The sequence below is a fragment of the Natator depressus genome, chromosome 3, assembly GCF_965152275.1.
Source record: "Natator depressus isolate rNatDep1 chromosome 3, rNatDep2.hap1, whole genome shotgun sequence".
Classification (NCBI taxonomy): domain Eukaryota; kingdom Metazoa; phylum Chordata; order Testudines; family Cheloniidae; genus Natator; species Natator depressus.
The window spans coordinates 151,977,130-152,002,794 of record NC_134236.1 but is presented as its reverse complement, the minus strand read 5'-3'; the positions used below and the strand labels follow the sequence as shown (position 1 = coordinate 152,002,794).

General features: G+C 42.1%; 1 protein-coding gene across 1 annotated transcript in view; it reads right to left on the bottom strand.

The window, feature by feature from the left end:
* DNAH8 (dynein axonemal heavy chain 8) overlaps positions 1–25,665 on the bottom strand; it is a 577,557-nt gene that overhangs the window by 235,038 nt on the left and 316,854 nt on the right. Inside the window, exon 42 of the mRNA XM_074949111.1 lies at positions 18,592–18,764. Within this exon, the coding sequence (XP_074805212.1) occupies positions 18,592–18,764 (173 nt within the window). The remainder of the gene's footprint in view (positions 1–18,591; positions 18,765–25,665) is intronic.

The following is a 25,665-nucleotide window of genomic DNA, read 5'->3' as shown; positions in this document are numbered from 1 at the left end:
TGCATAATCATTAACATGGCAACTACCAAATACCTAATAACGGAGGTCATGCTTCACATGAAAAATGATTTGATTCTACACAGATTTCTCAACTTAAAATCAATTTTTGGTAGTTTTTGTATACAATAAGGTACTGTTTGCTTCAGATTTGACTGTGATGCTATTGTGATTACTGAATGAACAATTTAATCTGATTCAGAGGTTCCCAAAAAGCATTCACAATCTGAATAAAAGGTCTAAAAACATGTGTCTGATATGTGATGTGGAGGCTCCTTTCACAGGACTGACCAAACCAAGAGACCTGAAATCATGAAAGAATCTTTTAAGAGACAGAGATCCAAAAATGTGCCACCATTATGCACTATAAAGACACCAAAGAAGCAACAAACATTTTATCACCTAAACTGCAGAAAGATCTTTATACACAAGAAAACTCTGCAACAGCATGAAAAAGAGGCAAAACCTTAGTTAAGAAGTTGGTCATGAATCATGCAAATCAATAAGGGGAATGGGAGCATCATCCACCAGAGCATACAAAAAAGTCTGTATATTTTATGACAAAGGTATCCATTTATGTGAAAGGGACCAAGTCCTGAGAGCCACCGTGGCGAGCAGTAGATCTCAGGTCAAACAGGAATGTACAGAAGAGAAGAGAAGAGAAGAGAAGAGAAGAGAAGAGAAGATGGACAGAAAGATATTGGTTGTTACATCAAGGGAGATGGTAGCAGCAGAAACATACGATCACAGATCTTGTTAGAGCCTACACAAGACCATCAGAAAAGCAGAAGTTTTGTCAAGGTGAAGATGATGACAGTGTATACTTTATGAAAGAAAAAAACGTATGATAGTGAGAATAACTGAATAGCCTAATTTGTTTTCAAAGCCTCATATTGTATTAGTGGTGAACATGCCAGAGAAATTGGTGGCCAATATGAGCTCTCTAGGTATTGAAAAAAAAATCAAGTCTCAAACATTTGGAGAACACTGGAAGCAGAATTCAGTCGTAGCCTGGAGATATCAGATAATGGCAAACTTATGGTGATACCAGAAAATTTATCTAAGGCAATGTTAGTCAATGAGAATCTAAGAATGGCCTCTGAACTGGATTCACTTTTGACAGAAGACTCTGATCAGGTTTCGAAGCAATGTGCCATGATCATGCAGTTAAATGTGAAGGAATCCAAGATTGATTAACCATGGATCTAGACTGTTCTCAGTGGTAGCTGATGACAGACAAGGAGTAATGGTCTCAAGTTGCAGTGGGGGAGGTTTAGGTTGGATATTAGGAAAAACTTTTTCACTAGGAGAGTGGTGAAACACTGGAATGCGTTACCTAGGGAGATGGTGGAATCTCCTTCCTTAGATATTTTTAAGGTCAGGCTTGACAAAGCCCTGGCTGGGATGATTTAGTTGGGGATGGGTCCTGCTTTGAGCAGGGGGTTGGACTAGATGACCTCCTGAGGTCCCTTCCAACCCTGATATTCTATGATTCTATTCTATGATTCTATGGCATCTACAGCCAGAGAGGCTTGATAATTATTACGCACCAATGCCAAAAATCTCTCATGGACTTCCTGCAGGTGTTAACAGGGGACACAAAAGAGAGTACAAAGATTCATGCAGTCTTTTTCCCCAACATTATATATATGACATTAGTGGAAGTTTGCAGAACCCTGCAAAGCACTTCACTATCCATGGTAACAGGATATCCCCCACAAGCAATATGGAGTTGTTTCAGGCACTCAACCTAATAGATCATGGATATCTTATAGTCAGCTGGAGGAAGTGGACACTCACCTCTGTCTGCAGAAGCTGGTTAATGAGGAGGAATCAGGTTTGTCAATACCATCCACCATTCTGCCCTGCATCTCTACAACTTTGGCATATGATAACAGCAACAGACTTGAGGAGACACACTCAGTGATTCAGGGACATCAAAGATTAAATGGTATTGCAGTGTAGCCTCAGATATGAACTACTGGACAAGCCAAGATGCCTCGACATGCAGAGAAAGTCAAAAACAACAGCATCACTCCTCCATCACTACTGCTTACTCTTTATAATGCTGGTAACTGAGTTGGCCCTTCTGGATGGAACCAGTGGAGGTACACTATGAAGGGGCCATTCACAATGCTCATGTTAAGAATGAAGTATGGTCTCTGCTCAGGCAAACAGATGTAAATAACCAATCAGCTCCTGGATTGACTTCAGTATCCAAGCATGCAACAAGGTCAGTATGACTCAGGACAAGGTTGGATATTTGCCAATCATGAATGCACCACTGACTAAAAAATCTTTTAGATGTCCACAGACTAAAAACTCCTTAATTAGACTCTGAAAATACTGGGAAAAAATCAATTTATATTTTACAAAGTGTGTGTCTTTGACCAGGCATTGTATGCAGAGATACTGTGGAAGAATGACAAAAAATGATAAAATTCCAATCTATAATTATCAGAATGGGAGCATTTCATAAAATATGCAATATGATGTCAATCACTGGGAAAAGATTCCAATGATCTTGGAGTCCAGTATTACTGCTGAAAGTTCCATCGGGGGGTACTGGAGGGACCCAAGCACCACTCAGCTGTTAGACTACTCAAATCAGGGTAAGAGGCCCTGATGAGATTAGTCAGGAAGGGCATTTATACCTGGATGGAGGACCACCACTTGATTGATTTACAAAGCCTCAATGACACAATCTGGATGGAGAAGCTATATGGCAACATAAACCAGTTGAATGATGTCCTCAACCATTCATCCTGTGTTTGGATTTCAGCTTTCTAACACATACCTGAACCATTTGAGTAATGAAAACAGCGACTTATCAACATTCTGGATGAGTTAAACTGATATGGTTGTTGTGGTTCCTGGCCTTTTTCTCAAGCATCCAGAGAAGGTGACTGGGTTTCTTCACCTAACCATGATCAGAGTCATGATACCTTAGTGGTTTGGCTGATGACAAGCAGAATTAAACAAGATATCTGCTAGTGTTCTTCATACAAATGGCATGGTTGGAGATAGAACATCCTGAGGTGTGTGATCATTTCAAAATCGGAAGCTTCTCTGTACAGATGGAGTAATGAAACCCTTTGGAAAAATTCCTGTAGATCAGGCCATTCAGGAGACTGTCAATAAGGACACACAGACAACAGATGGGACCAAAGAATTAAGTCCTCAGTTTGGGGCAGTGAATAGGTATTACCTAACTGTGGAGTGCAGAGATACCTATTTTTAGAAAACTAAGGCAAACGGTACAGGTCCAGACACCTGGCATATCTCATGCAGATCTTGAGCCACCCAGGTTAGAGAGAGATGAAAATGATGTCAGTCACTGACAGATACACTGGAGAAGACCTGGGTCAATCCCTTTGTAGAACTAAATTAATTAGTCCGTCTCTTCACTTGTTCTGTAGCTCCTGAAGATGTTAGCAAGGATCTGTGTGACAGGGCTCACTCACTCTGCACTGGATGCTGAAGGGTTAACTCTACATTGTGGGCTGAGGAAACCACGCCCACTTCACTCTATTAGGCATGCTCCAGGTGCAGTGGTATAAAAGGGAGCAGCTCACCTCAGTTGGGGCTGACAGCTGGGGAGGAAGGACGTACTTTGCTGGCTCCTGCCAAGGATCAGCTGATGCCCAAGGCCGTGGGAGCCCAACACACCGTAACCCAGGCAGACACCAAGGTACCCATGGAGACTTCATTGCATCCAGAGTCACCAGGGACAGCACAGACAGAGAATCCGGCGATAACAGAGATGCCCAGACCAGGACAGTGGGAACTATGGTAGGAAGCAGCCAAGGGGAATTTGACAGGTGCAGGGGCGGCCCGTCCATATAGGTGAACTAGGTGGTCCCCTATGGTGCCAGGTTAAATGGGACACCAAATTTGAGCGAAAAAATTAAAAAAAAATTAAAAAGGTGAAAAAAAATACAAATAAAATAACAAAGATTTCATTATTTCAATTCCTGTGTGCATACAGAGGGAATATGAATTATAATTCATTTCTCTACATTTGAGAATTTATTAATATGTCAGATCTTTTATTTACTGCAAAAATAAATAATATTTTACCGATTTTTTTTTCAATTTGTGATGTAGGGTCAAGATGACCCACTCTGCAATTTTGATTAGCAATAACTCAGCCACAATGAAACACATCTGCCAGCGGCAAGAGCTGCAATGCCAGTGACACCTAACTCGAATATACATCAAGGTCACATAGCTGGAAATTCATGTAGAACGGAGATATTGCGAGTTGATATATGTCAAACAGTCATTTTAACACGTCACAGGTAGATGGTTAAGAATTGAGCGAATACTGTAGAAAATTGTGTTTCTTGGTGCCAAAGAATAAAGAATAACATCTTTCAGCATTATATATCCAAAATGTGAGTGAGTATCTTTAAGTGTTCTTAAACCTTAGCGTTATTATCGGACTGTATAATTATGAACTTTTCTTTGTTATAACTGGTTCACATGTAATAAATAAGGTCCATAAAAGAAAAGTAACAGCGTTAACGCTTAATAGACTACGAAAGTGATGTCATCACAGTCCAAGCGGGTAACCGTGAGGAAGGGGATTACTTTCCAAACAACTGGTGTCAGGTTATAATGTAGAAAAAGGTCATTTTGTTTCTGTGTAAATGCTGTAGCTAACTGTTTTAATAGGTAAGTGAGTGTATGTTACCAATCATTGAAACTTTAAGCAGTGAAAAGACGTGTTGGGATGGCTGCACTGTGGTTTAAATTGCCAACCACGTGGTGGGTGTGTCAGCCATCCTTAACGCTATAATGCTTGCAGTCAGGAGCACAGTACATAACAATATTCAAATGCCCCATGGCATAAACAGGAAAAAGAAAACCCTCAGAAGCTGAGTACTGTAATGAAAGGCTGAGAAGGAAAAGGACCAAGCAAAACAGCAGGGATCCTTCCTGAAATATCTTCTCTTTAATCCAAATAAAAAAGGAAGCAGTTCACAGCATCCAGATGAAGGAATTTTACTTTGAGATGAGGGTAGCTCACATCCACAAAAAGGAGTTTGGAAATTCAAGATGATGGAAACTTACTTCTAGATGAAGGCAGCTCACAGCATCAGACTGATATGGAAGTGGAGAAAATTTATTCACCTTCAGAGACACATGAAGAAATTGAAGTAAATGAAGTAGAAGGAAGAAAGGATGAGGAAGCTACGAACAAGTTACAGTATGGGGACTCAGCTTCATGGCCCAGATGTGATGACAGTGTGCGGCAAATTCTCGTGGAAATGGACCCGAACAAGTTCATGAATTTCCCTTCCCTGAGGATGGAAATAAAAGAAAATTCTCTGCTTAGCATTACAAGAGGAAACTCATTAATGGGGAAGAAATTCATCAAAACTGGTTATAATATTCAGTGTCGAAGGACTCTGTGTTTTGCTTTTGCTGCAAGTTGTTTAGAAATCAAACAATTGGTATATCACTTACTGAAAATGGTTCGAAGAACTGGAAAAACATATCCTCAATTCTCTCTTCACAGGAAAGAAGTACAGAACATGTGGAATGTTTACAAAATTGGAAAGAACTTGAATTACAATTGAAAAAAGAAAAAAACTATCAATGAAAATTTACATGTGATCAAGGAAAAAGAAGAATACTGGCAACAAATATTAGAGTGTCTGATTGCTGTAGTGAGAGTTCTCGATGTGCAAAATTTAGCATTCCGCGGCTGTGGTAGAAATGAAAAATTATACACTCCAGGTAATGGAAAATTTTTAAAATTTGTTGAATACCTAGCTTTGTTTGATCCAGTCATGAAGGAGCATCTATGTAAAATAATTGATCATGGAACACAGGTTCATTACTTAGGAAAAAACATGCAGAATGAACTGATTCAAATCCTAGCAAATGCCATTAAAAAGAAAATTGTAGAAGCTGCCCATTCTGCAAAATACTTTTCAATAATACTGGACTGTACACCAGATGTGAGTCATGTTGAAGAAATAACGATGATCATTCATTTTCTTGATTTGGAAACTCTGCAGATGAAGATAATGTTGAAGTGCTCATAAAGGAACATTTTTGGGGTTTCATACCACTGAAGGAGACGACTAGAGCATTTATGACTAAAACTATTCTACAAGAGCTTGAAACGACGTCATTATCTGTTGAAAACGTACGTGGCCAAGGCTATGATAATGGAAGTAATATGAAGAGTAAAGACAATGGTGTGCAAAGGAGAATGATGGAAATCAATCCTAGGGCCTTTTTTGTTTCTTGCAGTGCGCATTCTCTGAATTTGGTTGTCAATGATGCTGCTAGATGCTGTTTGGAGGCAAGCAGTTTCTTTGACCTGGTGCAACATGTTTATGTGTTTTTCTCAGGCTCAACATGCCATTGGGAGATTCTGACTCGCCATGTGAATTCTCTAACTGTGAAACCACTTGGTCAGACAAGATGGGAGAGTCACATTGATGCTTTGTAGCCTCTTCGCTATGAACTTGGAAACATTTATGATGCCCTAACTGAAATTTCTGATCATACTACCTTTACTGGATCATCTGGCAATATGTCACATTCAGATGCATAAGCTCTTTCAAATGGCCTTTCCAACTTCAAATTTGTGACTTCACTCATTTTGTGGTATAATATCCTTTTTGAGATTAATCTCACTGGTAAGCAGCTTCAGGAAAAGAATTTGAACATACATTCTGCTATTCAAAAACTGCAGCAAACTAAAAATATTCTGGAAGAACTCAGAAGTGATGAAGGGTTCGAAAGAACACTGGTAGATTCTCTCAAGCTTGCTGAAGAGAATTCCGACAGAATTTGAATCAGAGCCAGTTCACATTCGGCAAAAGAAACAGCAGTTTTTGTATGAAGGACAAGACACACCCATTCAGAAGCCAAAACAAAGGTTCAAAGTGAATTTCTACTTTGCAGTCTTTGATACTGCTATTCACTCGGTTGATGAAAGATTTCAACAGATGCAGCAGATAGTCAGTGTTTGGCTTTCTATATGATATCCACAGCTTGCAAAAGAAACAGCAAAACAGATAAGAGAATTTTGTATAAAACTGGAGTCGGCATTGACTCATGAAAATTCAAAAGACATTGATGCTACAGATGTGTAGTGAGCTTCAGGCTTTTTCAAGATGACTTAAGGAACATTCCACTCCTGAAGAAGTACTGAAGTTTGTTTGTGAAAATAAACCCATAGACAGCTTTCAAAACATTTTTATAGCTCTACACATTCTTTTAACTTTGCCGGTTTCCGTAGCTAGTGGGGAACGTAGCTTCTCAAAGTTAAAATTGATAAAAACATATCTGAGTTCAACAATGGTGCAAGAGAGACTTGTTGGACTTGCCACAATGTCAATAGAGCATGAAATAGCTGGAAAACTGGATCTAAAAGAACTAGCGACTGAATTTTCAAAACTTAAAGCAAGAAAAGCCATGTTTTAAGAGCACAGAGTATTTTTTATTTGGAGTGTTTTGTAAATACAGGTTAAAGTTCATTGAAGAGTTTTCTTATTTCTTTCTGTATTGGATGTGGTGGTAATGGCAGTTAAAGCAGGATAGCGTAATGGATGATTTTGGATTTGTAGTAATAAAAATTATAATTAACATTTTAATGCATTTTTTTTTGAAATCAGACTGAAATATCATCTAGCTGTTGTGTACAAATCTATTCTGAAAATGTCGTGTCTCTATTTTATCTGATCTCAGAAACATTGGTTGGACAGACGGATGGACAAACTGAATAATTAAGCCTCTGTTTAAAAAAAAACGGTTAAAAAACACTGAAAGGAAAAAAAGGGGAAATATTTCCCAGTTTACTAAAAACCTCAGCCTAAATCTGCCCTTGGGTTTGGGGGTGGGGGGTGCCGATTGCATGGTTCACCTAAGGCGCCAGTTGCTGGCAGCTAGTCTAGGGCTGCCCCTGGATAGGGGCCTGATTAGTGAACTGGAATTTTTGAGTCAGTGTGTTTTGGTTGGAAACCCCTCCTCCCCCTCCGACTCAGTGGCATGCACCCCTGCCATGACCAGGGCCCTGGGCTGGGGTCCGGTGGAGAGGGAGGGCCCAGACCGCCCTACCCAGGCCACCCCTACCCCTTTCCTATGCGTGGTGGCCCCCATCTTGGCTGACCCTAGCCTCTAGGCCTTACTTCCCTGCTGACAAGGGTGAATTTACTGACTGGCCACTAGGCCTTATTGCCCCTGTCTCCCTGGGGCAAACTTACTGACTGTGGCTGCTAGGTCTTACTGCCCCGCTAGGAGGGTCAGCACTATAGACTGATAACTGGACCTTACTGCCTGCTAAGAGGGGAGAACCTACTGACTTTGGCCATTGGGCCACACTGCCCAGCTATTAGGGGTGAGTATATTGACTTTGGTTTAGGAGGCTGTGTGGGACACACTCGCCCCGCACTTGGCGGGTTTTTCCCCCCAACCCTGTCACAATTTCTTACATGCAAAGGAGAAAAAAGAAGGTACATATATAGCATTCAGACATAACAGGCTAGAAACTGTGCAGCCAACCCAGAACTCCTGTGATAGGCTGCCAAAGCAAAAACAAAAGACATTCAGTGATAAAGAAATCCAGGAAAACAAAAGTCTCAAATAAGGAGATTGTATTAAAGGTGGATCACATATCCCACATGCATCAAGTAGGAATCTGGACATAAGGGAAGTACTGCAGCACCCCTTAGGACCACTGCCCCAGGCTCTCACCATCTTTGATGGCACCATGAGGAAGACAAATAAAGCAGCCCTGACAAGGAATCTTGAGGAAAAGAGTTGGCATAATCCCTAGCCCATCTGCTTACACCATAGGGGTCTTGTACACAAAATAAATATTAAGAACAAAACATATGGTGATCTGTCAGAGAATGTGTCAGCCTTGAAGACTACAACTGACAGTGACAGGATAGATGTGATCTCCAACATGTTCAATTACAACTTTTAGTGGGGTGGTTTAGTCAGCCAGTAGATTTAGTGGTCTGGGCTGCCAACCTCAGTCTCTCCCTCAGTTCAATATGACTTGGGCCCTTTGGTTGAGGTCCCTGCTGGACCAGCCTCTTTACCTGTAACCCCTTGCCCTGCCCTTCTGGAGGCCAGGTATAAGGGTTCCCAGCCCAGGGCCCTAAAAGTGTTGAAGCTTGGGATGGCCTGAGATCAGCCCCTCAAAATTTGGCCCATTGGCCACGTCCTACCACACCCTGTGTCTCAGTTTGGCATATGGTTGCAGTCCTTGCCTCGAACCCCCACCATCTAGGACTGATGACTGCAGCCCCCTGTTGCCCTTGCCCCGCATTCTACCTCCTTCTTGGGTAGTGTCAAGGGGTGGGGAGGAAGACTCATAGCCGAACCCCCACAGTAGCGGTTTCTTCTCCTGCTGCTGCAGAGTAGTGCTCCTTCAGGAAACGGCTTCTGTATTTTCTCTCCCCCACCCGCTACCCGGCTGCCAGAGCTCTCTTTATACTGGTCTTTTCCTCAGGAGGATGCTCAGCAGTACCTGAGGGGATGAACTTTCCTAGCCCAGTCCTGCTCCGGTCCTTCTCTTGTCTCAATCTTAGTGTGGAGTCTGTAAACCCTACCACACATCTCCATTAAAAATTCAGAGATGGAAAATAAAAGAGCAGGCCCTGAAGTTCTACTGAAGAATATTGGATCTTCTGGCCTGATACAAACACAGGAGGTGTTTTCTTGAATGTTCTACCTGCAAGACTTCTTTCATCAAGTTCTTATGTGATGAATGGAAAAAGCCTTATTTCCTGGAGAAAACAGGTGAGATAATGTATATGACATACCATGAGTACTGTATAACAAGCTTACCAAACTTTCTGGACTTGTCCTCTTCACAAAAATCACACACACGGATAATGTTACATGCAAAGCATGCATCAAAGAACCATGAAATCAGTTATTATTGTATCTGAGGACACTGATGTGCCAATTCTTACCCTTGCTTTCTTCAGAAACATTGGCAAAAATCTATGCCAGATCTGATATAAAAAATCAAATAAGGTATATAGATGTAACCAAGCTTGGCATCACATCACTAAGAAAATAAGTCTGCTCAGCCCTGTTGGGAATGCATGCATTCACTGGTATGATTCTGTTAGCACATTTGCAAGATGTGGGAAAGTTATTGGTGTAAAGTTAATCACCAGAAAAGAGTACATTTACTGAGCACTGGCAGAGTTAGGGTAACAGAGGTCTTATCTAAAGACCTTTCGACACCATCTTCAGGAATTCACCTGTACAATGTATGTTGCTAAGTCAAATATCACAGAGCTAAATGAGCTAAGATACCAGAACTGTTCCAAGCTAAGAAGGCAGATGTTGAATATGGCCCGCTTCCTCTGTGCAAAGACTGCCTCTACCTGAATGTTTTGTGCCAGTTATGAGGCTGCTGTCTGGTGTAGGAGCCTGGAGAAGTATCCAGTCATAACCAGCCATACCATGGGGCGTGGTTGGGTCATAGAATCATAGAATATCAGGGTTGGAAGGGACCTCAGGAGGTCATCCAGTCCAACCCCCTGCTCAAAGCAGACTAATCCCCAACTAAATCATCCCAGCCAGGGCTCTGTCAAGCCTGACTTTAAAAACCTCTAAGGAAGGAGATTCCACCACCTCCCTAGGTAACCCATTCCAGTGCTTCACCACCCTCCTACTGAAAAAGTTTTTCCTAATATTCAACCTAAACATCCCCTACTGCAACTTGAGAGCATTACTCCTTGTTCTGTCATCTGCTACCACTGAGAACAGTCTAGATCCATCCTCTTTGGAACCCCCTTTCAGGTAGTTGAAAGCAGCTATCGAATCCCCCCTCATTCTTCTCTGCCGCAGACTAAATAATCCCAGTCCCTGCAGCGTCTCCTCATAAGTCATGTGTTCCAGCCCCCAATCATTTTTGTTGCCCTCCGCTGGACTCTTTCCAATTTTTCCACATCCTTCTTGTAGTGTGGGGCCCAAAACTGGACACAGTACTCCAGATGGGGCCTCATCAATGCCGAATAGAGGGGAATGATCACGTCCCTCGATCTGCTGGCAATGCTCCTACTTATACAACCCAAAATGCTGTTAGCCTTCTTGGCAACACAGGCACACTGTTGACTCATATCCAGCTACTCGTCCACTGTAACCCCTAAGTTCTTTTCTGCAGAACTGCTGCCCAGCCACTCGGTCCCTAGTCTGTAGCGGTTCATTGGATTCTTCCGTCCTAAGTGCAGGACTCTGCACTTGTCCTTGTTGAACCTCATCAGATTTCTTTTGGCCCAATCCTCCAATTTGTCTAGGTACCTCTGTATCCATATCCTATCCCTACCCTCCAGCGTATCTACCACTCCTCCCAGTTTAGTGTCATCTGCAAACTTGCTGAGGGTGCAATCCACGCCATCCTCCAGATCATTAATGAAGATATTGAACAAAACTGGCCTGAGGACCGACCCTTGGGGCACTCCGCTTGATACCGGCTGCCAACTAGACATGGAGCCATTGATCACTACCCGTTGAGCCCGATGATCTGGCCAGCTTTCTATCCACCTTATAGTCCATACATCCAGCCCATACTTCTTTAACTTGCTGGCAAGAATACTGTGGGAGACCATATCCAAAGCTTTGTTAAAGTCAAGGAATAACACGTCCACTGCTTTCCCCCCATCCACAGAGCCAGTTATCTCGTCACAGAAGGCAATTAGGTTATAAAGGCATGACTTGCCCTTGGTGAATCCATGCTGACTGTTCTTGATCACTTTCCTCTCCTCTAAGTGCTTCAAAATTGATTCCTTGAGGACCTGCTCCATGATTTTTCCAGGGACTGAGGTGAGGCTGACTGGCCTGTAGTTCCCCGGATCCTCATTCTTTCCTTTTTTAAAGATGGGCACTACACATTAGCCTTTTTCCAGTCATACAGGACCTCCCCCGATCGCTATCAGTTTTCAAAGATAATGGCCAATGGCTCTGCAATCACATCCACCAACTCCTTTAGCACCCTCGGATGCAGTGCATCCAGCCCCATGGACTTGTGCTCGTCCAGCTTTTTTAAATAGTTTGGAACCACTTCTTTCTCCACAGAGGGCTGGTCACCTCCTCCCCACGCTGTGCTGCCCAGTGCAGTAGTCTGGGAGCTGACCTTGTTCGTGAAGACAGAGGCAAAAAAAGCATTTAATACATTAGCTTTTTCCACATCCTCTGTCACTAGGTTGCCTCCCGCATTCAGTAAGGGGTCCACACTTTCCTTGACCTTCTTCTGGTTGCTAAAATACCTGAAGAAACCCTTCTTGTTACTCTTAACATCCCTTGCTAGCTGCAACTCGAAGTGTGATTTGGCCTTCCTGATGTCATTCCTGCATGCCTGAGCAATATTTTTATATTCCTCCCTGGTCATTTGTCCAATCTTCCACTTCTTGTAAGCTTCTTTTTTGTTTTTAAGATCAGCAAGGATTTCACTGTTAAGCCAAGCTGGTCGCCTGCCATATTTACTATTCTTTCTACACATCAGGATGGTTTGTTCCTGCAACCTCAATAAGGATTCTTTATAATATAGCCAGCTCTCCTGCTCTCCTTTCCCCCTCATGTTATTCTCCTAAGGGATCCTGCCCATCAATTCCCTGAGGGAGTCAAAGTCTGCTTTTCTGAAGTCCAGGGTCTGTATTCCGCTGCTCTCCTTTCTTCCTTGTGTCAGGATCCTGAACTCAACCATCTCATGGTCACTGCCTCATGTAGAAGGGTGAGCTGACAACAGAATGGATGAAAGGCTGGCCTGCCCCTGAGGTAGTCTTGCAGCTGAGAGCTTGTAAATGCATCATAGAATGCAAATTACCTGATTGCCAGTGCCTCACACATGGACTCAAATGCTCTCTAGCACATATTTTGCAAATGTGTGATAACATGGATGTGACAGTATGGAGGACAGTTCAGATAACGAAGATGAGGATACAAATGGAGAGGACATTCTAGTCAGCTGCTGAATACTGGATTGTTAATGGGTTAACCTTTCACATTATTATGGGCTTGATACATCACTCAATGTAGTTATGGCAGAACATACAATAATATTAGTAGCATTGAGAAAGCATCAGGAACACGGAAAGATACATTTCTGTTAATTTTGTAGTATTTAGATGGGGGAGTGGAATTAATTACATGTTTTGTATATAAAGAGTTGTAATTAATGTCTTCAACATGATACCAAAATGCTCCTTTTTGCTTACTACTGAACAATGTGTTGAATAATATAATCAAGTTTGTTTCCTTTCACTTAAGTCATTACATAACAAATCGGCTTATGAGGAATTTTTTCAAAAATTGATAGCTAACCAGAAAAACAAATAAAACCTCTAAACGGGCTCAGTTCTACCACTAAGTTACTCTTCAGGAAGATCCACCATAAATCTGTTGACACAAAGCTGTTTAAAATTCAGGAAGAGATTTTTTTCCCCACCCAAATTGGCACCAATGTGCAATTTTCTTATGGTTTAGTTCGTAATTATGTACCTGGAGTTCCAGGAGAATACTTGACTGCAAATTCACACTCTTGGGAGTGGTACCATCAGAACCACTTATCAGGAAGGGGCTGTGCAGATGCCCTCTCACAGATTTGGATGTTCAAAGTAAGATTATATAATGGACCTAAGCGCTAACAGGCCTCAGTTTTTCCAACAATTTGAAACATGTATTTCATGCCTGATTTCAAGTCACAGGAGCAGGAAAATCAGTTAATTGAAGATATGGCAAGGGATAATGGAATACCAAGAGCTGGAAAACTCTGTGACTAAGGGAAGTGACTTCAATGCTTGTACACGAATGCAAGGAGTCTGGGAAATAAAATGGAGGAACTGGAACAACTAGTGCAGTAGGTCAAACTGGATATTATAGAAACATGGTAGAATAGCACTCAGATGGATGCACAACTGGTTGGAAAAGCATACTCAGAATAGTTATCGATGGTACAGAGTCAAGCGGAAAGGCCACATCAAACGGGATCCTACAGGGATCTGTCCTGGGTCTGGTTCTATTTGGTATCTTCATATATGATTTGAATACTGGCATAGAGAGTCCACTTATAAAGTTTGCAGATACCAAGCGGGGAGGAATTGAAAGCACTTTGGAAGACAGGATTAGAATTCAAAATGATGATTGACAAACCAGAGAAACCAATTAAAATAAATAGGATTAAATTCAATAAGGACAAATGCAAAATACTACACTTAGGAAGGATCAACAGCACGAATACAAAATGGAAAATGACTGCCTAGGACAGAGTACTGTAGCAAAGGATCTGGGCATAGGCGACAACCCCCGCACCCCCGGCTCCACCCCGACTCCACCCCTGCCCCTCCCCTATTTCAACCCCTTCCCCAAAGTCCCTGCCCCAACTCCACCCCCTCCCTGCCCTTATTGGACTCCTTCCCCAAATCCCCGCCCTGGCCCCACCTCTTCTTCACCTCCTCCCCTGAGCACGCTGCGTTCCCACTCCTCCCCTCTCCCTCCCACAGCTTGTTACGCTGCGAAACAGCTGTTTTGCAGCAGCAAGCACTGCGAGGAGAAGCGGGGACGCAGCACACTCAGGGGAGGAGGCGGAGGCAAGCTGGGGTAGGCGGAGGAGCGGGGAGCTTGGCTGCCAATGGGTGCAGAGCACCCACTAATTTTTCCCTGTGGGGGCTCCAGCCCTGGAGCACCCACAGAGTTGGCGCCTATGGATCTGGGGGTCATAGTGGATCACAAACTAAACGAGTCAACTGTACATAAAAGGTTGTTATCAAGAAGAGGGTGAAAAATTGTTCTCCGTATCCACCAAGGACAGGACAAGAAATAATGGGCTTAAATTGCAGTAAGAGATTTAGGTTAGACAACAGGAAAAACTTCCTTCTGTAATGGTAGTTAAGCACTGGAACAAAATTACCTAGGGAGGTTGTGGAATCTCTGTCATTGGAGGTTTTTAAGAACAGGTAGACAAGCACCAGTCGGGGATGGTCCAGATAATACTTATTCCTGCCTCTGTGCAAGGGACTGGACTAAATGACCTAACTGTGGTCCTTTCCAGGCCTACATTTATGATTCTTAGGAAAAATCAGTAACTAGTTTTCAGCTGTAGTGAGGGGTTTATATCAATTCATATTGGTTTACATTTTCAAGGTAATCTTCACAAGCAAAAGAGCTGGAAACTTTAACTTAATGAAAAGATGTATTTTTCCTTTAGATTTTTATGTCCCATACCCTGTGAAGGAGTGATCAACTTCCATCAGGCACATCCCTGGGTGGCAGCTAGGGGAATATCCCTGCATATGCCAGACAATTACAAAGATCCAAATAAGGAGTCTCAGAACAACTGGAGGCATCTCTGAGCAGGATGTGTTGGGTATCTGGTGGAGTGGCTCCTTCCATGAAATACCACACCGGTCCTATGAAAAGGACATCAAGGTGATTAAAGATCACCTTAAAATAAGTCTTGCTGGGGCAGATGAGCTCACTAACCTAGGGAGGCAGCTCAGCTAGAAGAAGGGGAAGTTGATCCATAAAGCTTGTCCAATAGATATGCTCATGTGAACTAATGTCCAGGTCAAGTGTACCTCAGAGTGAGCTCTGCAAGTGATGTACAAAAGCCTTGCCTGACTTGTAACCTGGACTAGGGCCACTAAATTTAAAGAAGTGAGTAAGCTGAGCTATGCAAGTTGGAACATGGAAATGCTGACTGGAAGAAGTTTGGAGCTATGTGAGGTCTTAGAGAAGAGTAAATCTGACATGTGAACAAGAGACAAAATGGAGAGATTGTAAAGTTCAGATGCTGGAGGAGGGTTACAAAAATCTACTATTCAGTGAGTTCAACCTCCTGAAATGGTGTTGGAGTTATTTTGGATGAAACTATGGAGAGGCATGTGATAGACGTTACCAGAATGACCGATGAGTGTTAAACTGTGGTGAGAAGAAGTGACTATCCACACAGTAAATGGGTATGCACCACAGTTAGGAGATGATCAAAAGGTAAGAGGAGTTTTTCAATGAATTGTGCTTTATTGGAAACATACCACACATACCACCCAAAGGTCAGGCTTGACAAAGCCCTGGCTGGGATGATTTAGTTGGGGATTGGTCCTGCTTTGAGCAGGGGATTGGACTAGATTTGTGCCAAGAAGAAGTACAATTGATACCATAATTGCTGTATGAATCCTCATGGAGTGGCACAGAGAAAAGAAACGGCAACTGGGCATGGTCTTTGTGGATTTGGAGAAGGCATACAATTGTGTACCAAAAGAATTAACTTGCTGAATGTCCATCTTATTGAGGATATGTATAATGGTGACTACTGTAGTCAAAACCAAATGGAGCTACAGCAGAGAATTTCCAGTCAATATTGGCCTGCCCCAGGGGTTAGCATTGTGGTTTTTTGTCTGTAGTTGTCTTCAAAGGAAACCACCATGGACTATGTTGTGCGTTGATAAGAACATAAGAATGGCCATACTGGTCAGACCAAAGGTCCATCCAGCCCAGTATCCTGTCTACCAACAGTGGCCAATGCCAGAGAGAGTGAACCTAACAGGTAATGATCATGTGATCTCTCTCCTGCCATCCATCTCCACCCTCTGACAAACAGAAGCTAGGGACACCATTCCTTACCCATCCTGGCTAATAGCCATTAATGGACTTAACCTCCATTAATTTATCCAGTTCTCTTTTAAACCCTGTTATAGTCCTAGCCTTCACAACCTCCTCAGGCAAGGAGTTCCACAGGTTGACTGTGCGCTGAGTGAAGAATAACTTCCTTTTATTTGTTTTAAACCTGCTACCCATTAATTTCATTTGGTGGCCCCTAGTTCTTACATTATGGGAACAAGTAAATAACTTTTCCTTATTCACTTTCTCCAAACCACTCGTGATTTTATATATCTCTATCATATCCCCCCTTAGTCTCCTCTTTTCCAAGCTGAAAAGTCCTAGCCTCTTTAATTTCTCCTCATATGGGACCTGTTCCAAACCCCTAATCATTTTAGTTTTCCTTTTCTGAACCTTTTCTCATGCCAGCATATCTTTTTTGAGATGAGGGGACCACATCTGTATGCAGTATTCAAGATGTGGGCATACCATGGATTTATAAAAGGACAATAAGATATTCTCTGTCTTATTCTCTATCCCCTTTTTAACGATTCCTAACATCCCATTTGCTTTTTTGACGACCGCTGTATACTGTGTGGACGTCTTCAGAGAACTATCCACGATGACTCCAAGATCTTTCTCCTGATTAGTTGTAGCTAAATTAGCCCCCATCATATTGTATGTATAGTTGGGGTTATTTTTTCCAATGTGCATTACTTTACATTTATCCGCATTAAATTTCATTTGCCATTTTGTTGCCCAATCACTTAGTTTTGTGAGATCTTTTTGAAGTTCTTTACAGTCTGCTTTGGTCTTAACTATCTTGATGACTTAGTGATGTGCACAGAAGATTGCTAGACCCTGCAAATCAAATTTGAACAGTGGCAACAGAGTTTTCAGTAGAGAGGATTTAGAGTGAGTATTGGTAAGACTGAGGCTATGATAGCTTAGGCAGGAGGACCCACAATAAAAAGATATTACAGGCAGAGAGCTTAGAAAAGTGAAAGAACTGAAATACCTAGGATCAATGGTTGGTAACAGTGGTGTCCTCCTAAGTGATGCCTAGCATTGTTTCAAAGCCACAGTATAAATGGTGGGAGCTGACCCCAGTTCTCTGTAATAAAGAGATGTCCATGAAGGTAAAACTGTAATTCAACCCACTCTAATGTATGGAACAGAGACGTGGCCAGCCACCAGAAAAGGAATCATCCACCACAGAAATTAAGATGTTGAGATGGTCAAATGGTTCGATGTTCTGTGATAAAAAATGAAATGAGGTTGGGAGGCGCCTAATGCAGATTGTCCCAATTGAAGACAAGTGAGTGAGATGAGGATACATTGGTATAGACATATCCAGTGAAGACCCAAAAGTTACATTGGTAGGAGGATCCTTGCAATGATCATGGATGGAAAATCACCAAGGAGGAGGCCAAAGACTCAGTACATGGACCAGATATCAGTGGACCTTAGAGAGAGACCAGTTTTCATGACAGCCAGGTGCACAATCATGAGTATTGGAAGAAAGCTACAAAAATTGCTGATCGTGAATAGGGAAGTAACAAGAAGGAAGAAGAAGAGATTTCTAGGTCCCTCACATCAAATTGTTGAGCCAAGTCCAGGAGTCTCTTGGGCCTCAAATACCAATTCTACCATCAAGTTATCATTATATAATATAATACTTCCTAAATGATAACATATTATACTAATATAAACACATTTCTGCTGTTAATTAAATCATTGTTGAGAAGAGTGAAGACATCATATTTCTGTAGGAGTTATAAAGTATGTAGATTAGGGAGAGTCTATTTTATTAAATGAAAAAGAGGTGTGGATGCCTATTTAAACACACAGGTAGACATTCATTACATGTTCTGGAACACAATGTACAATTTTACATTTACAGCAGTCCAGAGTATGACTCTGTGGAGATATTATATAAAAGAAGCTACTCTGCATGTTAAACATTTTTTGGGCTTCTCCCCCAACCTCAAGAAAAACATTGTTTCTCACCTATCAGTCAGAGGAGTTATAACCAGACGATCAGTGCATCCCAGAAATTCATTTTGGTAAATAAAATCAACATTTGTAATGGATACCCAAACTTGATCCACATCTTCCTTAAAATAAAATCGACTCTGCTTTAGCCATTCAAAATCAGTTACTGACTTGATATGCATTTTTACCTTAAACAAAAAGAAAAATAAGCCATAAATTACAGATGCACAGTATCCCAGTATTATGTCTTATATAACGAGTAACTGCATTAGAATAATAAAGATAGAACATTTCACTATACTTGCATGATCACCTGTTTCAAGCTTTGGTAGGAGTAAAACTGAAAACATTTCTGCACTGCATAAAGAACTTATTTTTAAAGTTTATAATTCAGAAAATGTTCTGATAATTTGAATCCATATACAAAACCTATTATTCACGTACAGTAGAGCTCCCACTGCTTTAACAGGAACACACAAAGCAAGACCATGAGGGACAAACAAAATGCAGATATCGTAAATCAGCAGCTGATGTGTATAACTGGCTTAAAAAATTGTCATTACCTCTGTGCATGTCCATTCCCCTTGCACTGTTTCAGAACAGTCTGAAGGCCAAGCTGCAACTGCCATAAGGGCCAAAACATAGCAGGAGGTCAGTGTGACACAGGGATGTTTTGGCCTACACCTCTTTTCTCCAGAGACGCTTTTTTCCTTCCTCTTGCTATGTGCACAGTAATAACAGTAAGGACATATCTACACTGCAATCCAAAGTGTGGCTGCAGAACGCTTAGCCACACTTACACAGTAGCTTTACCAAGTGGCATTGGAACAATTTTTATAGTGGGGGTGCTGAAAGCCATTGAACAAAACTGTAAACCCTGTATATGATGGAAACCACTTCAAGCCACGGGGTGCTGCTGCACCCAGCATCCCTGGCTTTACCTGGGCTAGCATGGATAAAAATAGTAGTGTAGACGCAGCAGTATGAGGTTCAGTAGCTGCAACCACACTTTGGATTGCAGTGCAGACACACCCTAAATGGTATAAGAGCCCCTATGTCAGCTTCATGCCACTGCAGAATCTCCTCAGTAAGTGGGCCGGTTAAAATGGGTTTACAAATCGTTCATGCCAGAGGAGCAGCATACTTCAGGCTAGCCCTCACAGGCACAGAGGACTTACAACATATTGTTATGCTGGTGGTGGGAAGGGTTGGACAAAACCTCACCGAAGCTGGTAGGTGTAACTGCTGCCTTTCATTCATTTTAAATGAAACAATGAAATTCCTAAATTTGAGTAGAAGCTGAACCATGTGGCCCAAAGCTATTTGCTGGTGACCGATATAGCAAACACAGGGGCTGCGGTTTTGATTGGTTGAGCTCTCTGCATCTGTGTGTGAGAGGAACAGCAGAAACAGAGAGAAGTATACAGAGCAAAGAAGCCCCAGACACAGCCAGAGAAGTCCTGATAAAGTGACACTGAGGAACAAATGCTAAGAGACTTCTTGGGTAAAGTCCTGGCTGAAAAAGGCACGGAAATATGAGCAAAGAAACTATCTCCTGTATGATATCTGCTATGTTCATGGAAACAGGACTTTGTATATTCTTTATAAATTAACAGGATTGCATCAAAATACCTTCTACATTAATTTCTCCTCCTAATGGAAACTGACTAGATCATGAAAATTAGCTAAATGCTTGGGTAAAAAAGGGGTAACAATATTACTAAGCAAGTTTATTCAAGTCTTAGAAGAGAGACTACTTATAAATGGAATCCTCCAAAATTAACATTCTTAGTAGTGCTATAGTATATATATAGGTAAACCACAATTATTGAAGACTGATTATCTCAATTTTGGATTATCCAACATTTGTTTCTTCATCACAAATATTTATTTCATAAACTGAAATGGTTGTCTAAAGTTTTCAGATATCATGTGAGACATTTGGATAATCAAGGTTTATTTTGTGTATACACAGGTGGAGTACAAACAGATACCTATGGTTAAGGTTGTGATTTTAAACTTTTTCTTGTAAATATTACAAGAATATACAAATTGCCTAAATATTCTAGTCCAAAATATCGTTTTGTGAAAAGTTTCAGAAAAATTAAACCTCGGTCAATGTTCCAATAATTTGAAAAAAAATAAACAGTGCAGGCATTTATGGGTATAAAAAAAGAATGTAAAACCCCACAAGGCAAAAAACCCAACTTTTGCCATTATAACAAAATTGATTGACAGTTCTAGGTTCTCAGCAGAAGGGATTAAAAACTTTACATTTGGCATAGCATAGAGATAGTTAAAATGTGTGGGTTTTTTATGGTCTCAGACATAAGCGTTTAAAAAACATCTCTATTGCAACATTAGCCTGGATACAAGACTGATACAATTTTTTAAAATAATTGTATACCAATATTCTATTGACACTGACCTTTGTGTGTATAAATACTTTGTTTCACACAGCAGACAGATGCAATCTGAATGAAATAATGCTCAAATTTCAACTTTCTAACCCCACTCATTTGGTGCTAGCCCTGTTTAAAAATTGGCATTTTTCCTTCAAATAGATTTATTTACACTATCCTCCTCAAAAAATGAGTATCTAGAATATGTGTATATGTGTTTTTGTATACAATATGTATGTGGGCTTACTTTCATATTTCTATGCTTTTGTGTATTTGCATTCAGGAGCCATGCATCATTTTGGTAGCCTTATCTGTTTTGAACCAACATTTTGTGTGAATTTCCTTGTTTTTTAAACGGACACTGTCCCCCACAAGCCATGGGGTCCTCTGCTTCCCATCTCTGCTAACCCCCAAGTCCATTGGCTCCTGTGGCCCCTGGATTTCCAACCCACTGTGTTCCCAGTACTCCCTCTCCTCAGCCTCCTGTTTTCCCTGCACAGCACATGGTCCTCATTCAGCCTTGTCCCTATCCCCATGGGCCCCACTGCTCTATGTGTAGCGGGAGTGCTGGAGATCTGAAAAACAATGGATGGGGAGCCACAAAACATGCAACGTAGGAACCCATGAGACTGGCAGTGCCAGAGAGTAGAGCACAAGTGATGAACGCTCTCTGCTGTCCCCCAGCCACACACCACTTCTCTCTCATCAAGAAGGAAATTACTTACCTTAAGTAACCAGAGTTCTTTGAGATGTGTTGTTTACATGTGTTCTACTACTGGTGTGCATGCACCTCATGCACTGGAGATCAGAACACTTTAACCAGCAGTGTCTGTTGGTCGCACCTGCTCCCTCATGTCCTCGAGCCTCTCCCTCCACAAGGGAACAGAGCAACAAACCAATCATCAGGTCCTGTGCAACTATCAAGTCCAGCAGATGTGAGGAAAGGATGGTAGGTCTTCGAACACAAACAACACATCTCAAAGAACTCCATTTACTAACCGTATTTTTTTCTTCAAGTGCTTGTTTACACATGTTCTACTTCTGGTGACTCTCCAGCAGAATGTAATAGATAGACTCGCAGTACCCTCCTCTAAATAAACAAAGACTGCAACACAGCACTCCCAAATTGGGCATCTGAATGAGATGCCTAAACGAGAGAGTAATGGCTAGTGAAGGTATATATTCTACTTCAAGTAGCAGCCCTACATATACTAGCTATGGGCATTCCCCTAAAACAGACTGCAGAAGAGGCCTGTGCTCTGGCAGAATGTGACATAACATGATCTGGGAGTTCTAAACTGGCCACCACATGACTTTATAGACTGTGACATCCAATTCAAGATTTGAGGCTGCCTAACCTTGAATCTCTTCATAGTTAATAGCCTAGGGACTGCCTGATTTTTTATTTTATTTATTTATTTATTTATTTATTTATTTTTGGCTAGCACAAAACCAATCATAGAAATGCAGGGCTGGAAGGGACCCGGAAGTCATCAAGTCCAGCCCCCTGTGTTGTGGCAGGACCAAGTAAATCTAGACCCTCCCTGACAGGTGTTTGTCCAATCTGCTTAAAAACCTCCAACATTGAGGATTCCACAACCTCCCTTGGAAGCCTATTCCAGAGCTTAACTATCCTTATAATGAGAAACTATTTCCTAATATCTAACCTTGCTACAGACTACGGCCATTACTTCTTTCCCTACCTGCGGTGGACATGGAGTACAATTGCTCACAATTCCCTTTATAACAGCCCTTAACTTATTTGACAACTGTTATCTGGTCCCCTCTGTCCCCCCTCAGTCTTCCTTTCACAAAGCTAAACAAATGTCCGTTTTTTTTAACCTTTCCTCATAATTCAGGTTTTCTAGGCTTTTTCTCATTTTTGTTCTCCTTTGGACTCTCTCCAATTTGTCCACATCTTTCCTAAAGAGTGATGCCCAGAATTGGACACAGTATTCCAGCTGAGGCCTCACCAGTGCCAAGTAGAGTGGGACAATTACCTCCCATGTCTTACATAGGACACTCCTGTTAATACACCCCAGAATATTAGCCTTTTTCACAACTGCAGCATATTGTTCACTCATTCAGAGCTCAGAGAACATTCAGAGTTTGTAACACAGCCTCAATCTTGGTTGTATGAGTCTTTGGGGGGAAAAGCTATGTGAATGGACTGATTTAAATGAAAATCATACCCTGAATTTCTTCTGAAAGTAATTTATGGCCACACTAACTTTATCGCTGTGAAAAATTGTATATGAAGGGTTCATATGAGCTTCAAATCATAAACCCTGCATGCCAATGTAATTGCAATGAGGACTGCTGTCTTCATAGACAACTGGAGTAATGGGCATGAGGCTAATGGCTCCAGTGGAGGTCCCAACAAATTGGTAAGTACGACATTAAGATTCCAATATGGAGAAGGTGGTCTTATCAGAGGGGGAAAATAAACTTTCAGAAGACCTTTCACAAACATTTTAAGATAAAAAAAACAATAAAAAACAAAAACAAAACATTGTGGTCTTTATAACATGGCTGGCTGCATCCTGAGCACCCCCTAGACACCAGAGATTGCTCTGCAGCACCCTGCCTCAATTTCTTCTTCAGGGCCGCTTAAGAATGCCACACAGTCTCCCTCATCCAATCACAGCCCTTCTTGGGGTCTGTTTTTTGTTATCAAAGTTCCAAAAACAAAAAAAATTCCACCCAGCCTTAAGTTAGGCACTGCCCCTCTTCCCAAGGGTACTGTCCATTATTGCTCTCTGAGCATCTGGAGAAGATGCAAAGACCTGGACTGCTTGCCTTCTCCTAAAGGAAGAACAAAACAAACTTTCAGCTCGGTTTTCTTACTCAATCACAACTCCCTTTCTTGGAACCACTGCAGGAGTCTCTCTCTCGCTCTCTCTCTCCCCCTGAAGCTTCACTTCACAGTTCCCCTTCTAACTCTGCCCTCACTGAAACTCCCTTTGACTCTTTATAATATAGGTATAGACCCACCCTTTCAATTAGCTCAACTGGAAGCACCTACTCTAGTACAAGGGAGCTGGATCTATTTTAAACACAGGGGCCAGCCACCCTGTGACCATCTTGAATTGGTGGATGATGTGCAGAGATAGCACCCATGTAAGTATTTAATGAACTAAGCGACAAACCAGAGGTTACGAAAAATAGATATGCAAGCATATGAGGGATTGATGTCTCATGGAGAAAGATTATGTTGGCAAACCCAGAAGCAAAAACACTTCCATTTTGCAGTATAAGTTGTCCTTGTAGATCGTAAGTCTACCACCAGCCACACTGCAAAGCCAGAGAGTTTGGGGAGGAAGGGGAAGGATCATTGGGTATTGTGTTCGGTGGGGAGAAATAAGTGGTGCTGGTGATGTGGGGAAGGCAGGCTGGACTGCATGGAGTCCTGTCTTCCATAGCTATACCTAAGCCACTGGCTCCATGGTTAAAGGTTTTTCCTTCACCTCATTCTTGCCCACTCCTCAACCCTCTTTGGTTCCTATGCCTCCCCGCTGTCTATTCCTTTCTGACCCACCAGCTCTTGTGACCCTTAGCTTTCTTGTCACCAGTGTCCTTGGTTCTTCATATCACTCAGTCCACTGTCAACTCTCTTCCTTGCTTCTGAGGGCTACCTGTCAGTCTCTCCAGACTTATGGGCCCTCTCGTTTTGTAGGGCAGGGAACACCAAGAGCAGGGGTCCAGTAGCCCAGCCTGCCTTTCCACCTCACCCAATTTCTCTTCTTCCTCCTTTCCCCTACTACAATCTTGTTTTTTCTCCTTATCCCCTCAAAACTTCCACTAGCCTTATAAAGACAAAGTAGCAATCCCACTCGAATACGTTTCCCATAGTTCATCAAAGAAGAGCTCCTCTTCTGGCAAACCACCATACATAAGACTGGCCTCGTCAGTAGCAGCCTTATGGGAGTAGGAAGTACAGGAACTCTGATGGAAGGGGTACAAGCAAAGTAGCCCTTTGTGTCTCCCTCCTTCCATCCCCTGGTTCCTCCACTCCTCCAGTTTCTATTCCCTCTCGGCTCACCAGCTCCTGAGATCCTGGTTCACTTGCCCAATCTCTTCCCAGCACTCTCAGCCCTATTGCTCCCTTAGTTGTTTCCATCTCCATAAGCCCAAGAACTCTGCTGTTTCATTGGCAGAATACTGCAGAAAGCTGAGAAGCCCTCAGAAGCCAATGAGCAAGAGAGTCATTGAATTGGGGAGAGGAAGAAGTAGCCCTTGAGCGATGGAGTGTTGTGGAGCGACTATACCTACCGCCAAGTCTGTCTGAACCCCCTCCCAAAGCAACATTTCTCTTTTTCCCCCTCCCCACCCACATCCCCTTGAGGGCTCCCACCAGCTTCATAAGGAATGTAAAGCGGCAGTCCTAGTCTGACAAACATCTTTGTTTGCAGTGGGTTACCCATGTTGGTCCCAGGATATCAGAGAGACAAGGTAGGTGAGATAAGACCTTTTATTGGACCAACTTCTGTTGGTGGAAGGTACAAACCTTCAGGCTAGATAGAGCTCTGCTTCAGTTCTGGGGAAGAAAACAAATTGTCTGACTAGTATTTAGCTCAGACACTCCACTTCCTTCTCCAAACTTGAAGAAGACTATATCTGGCTATATCTTGAAGCACCTCTGAATTCAGTATACACTCACTGTCGTGAGAAAATTCCAACTGAAACT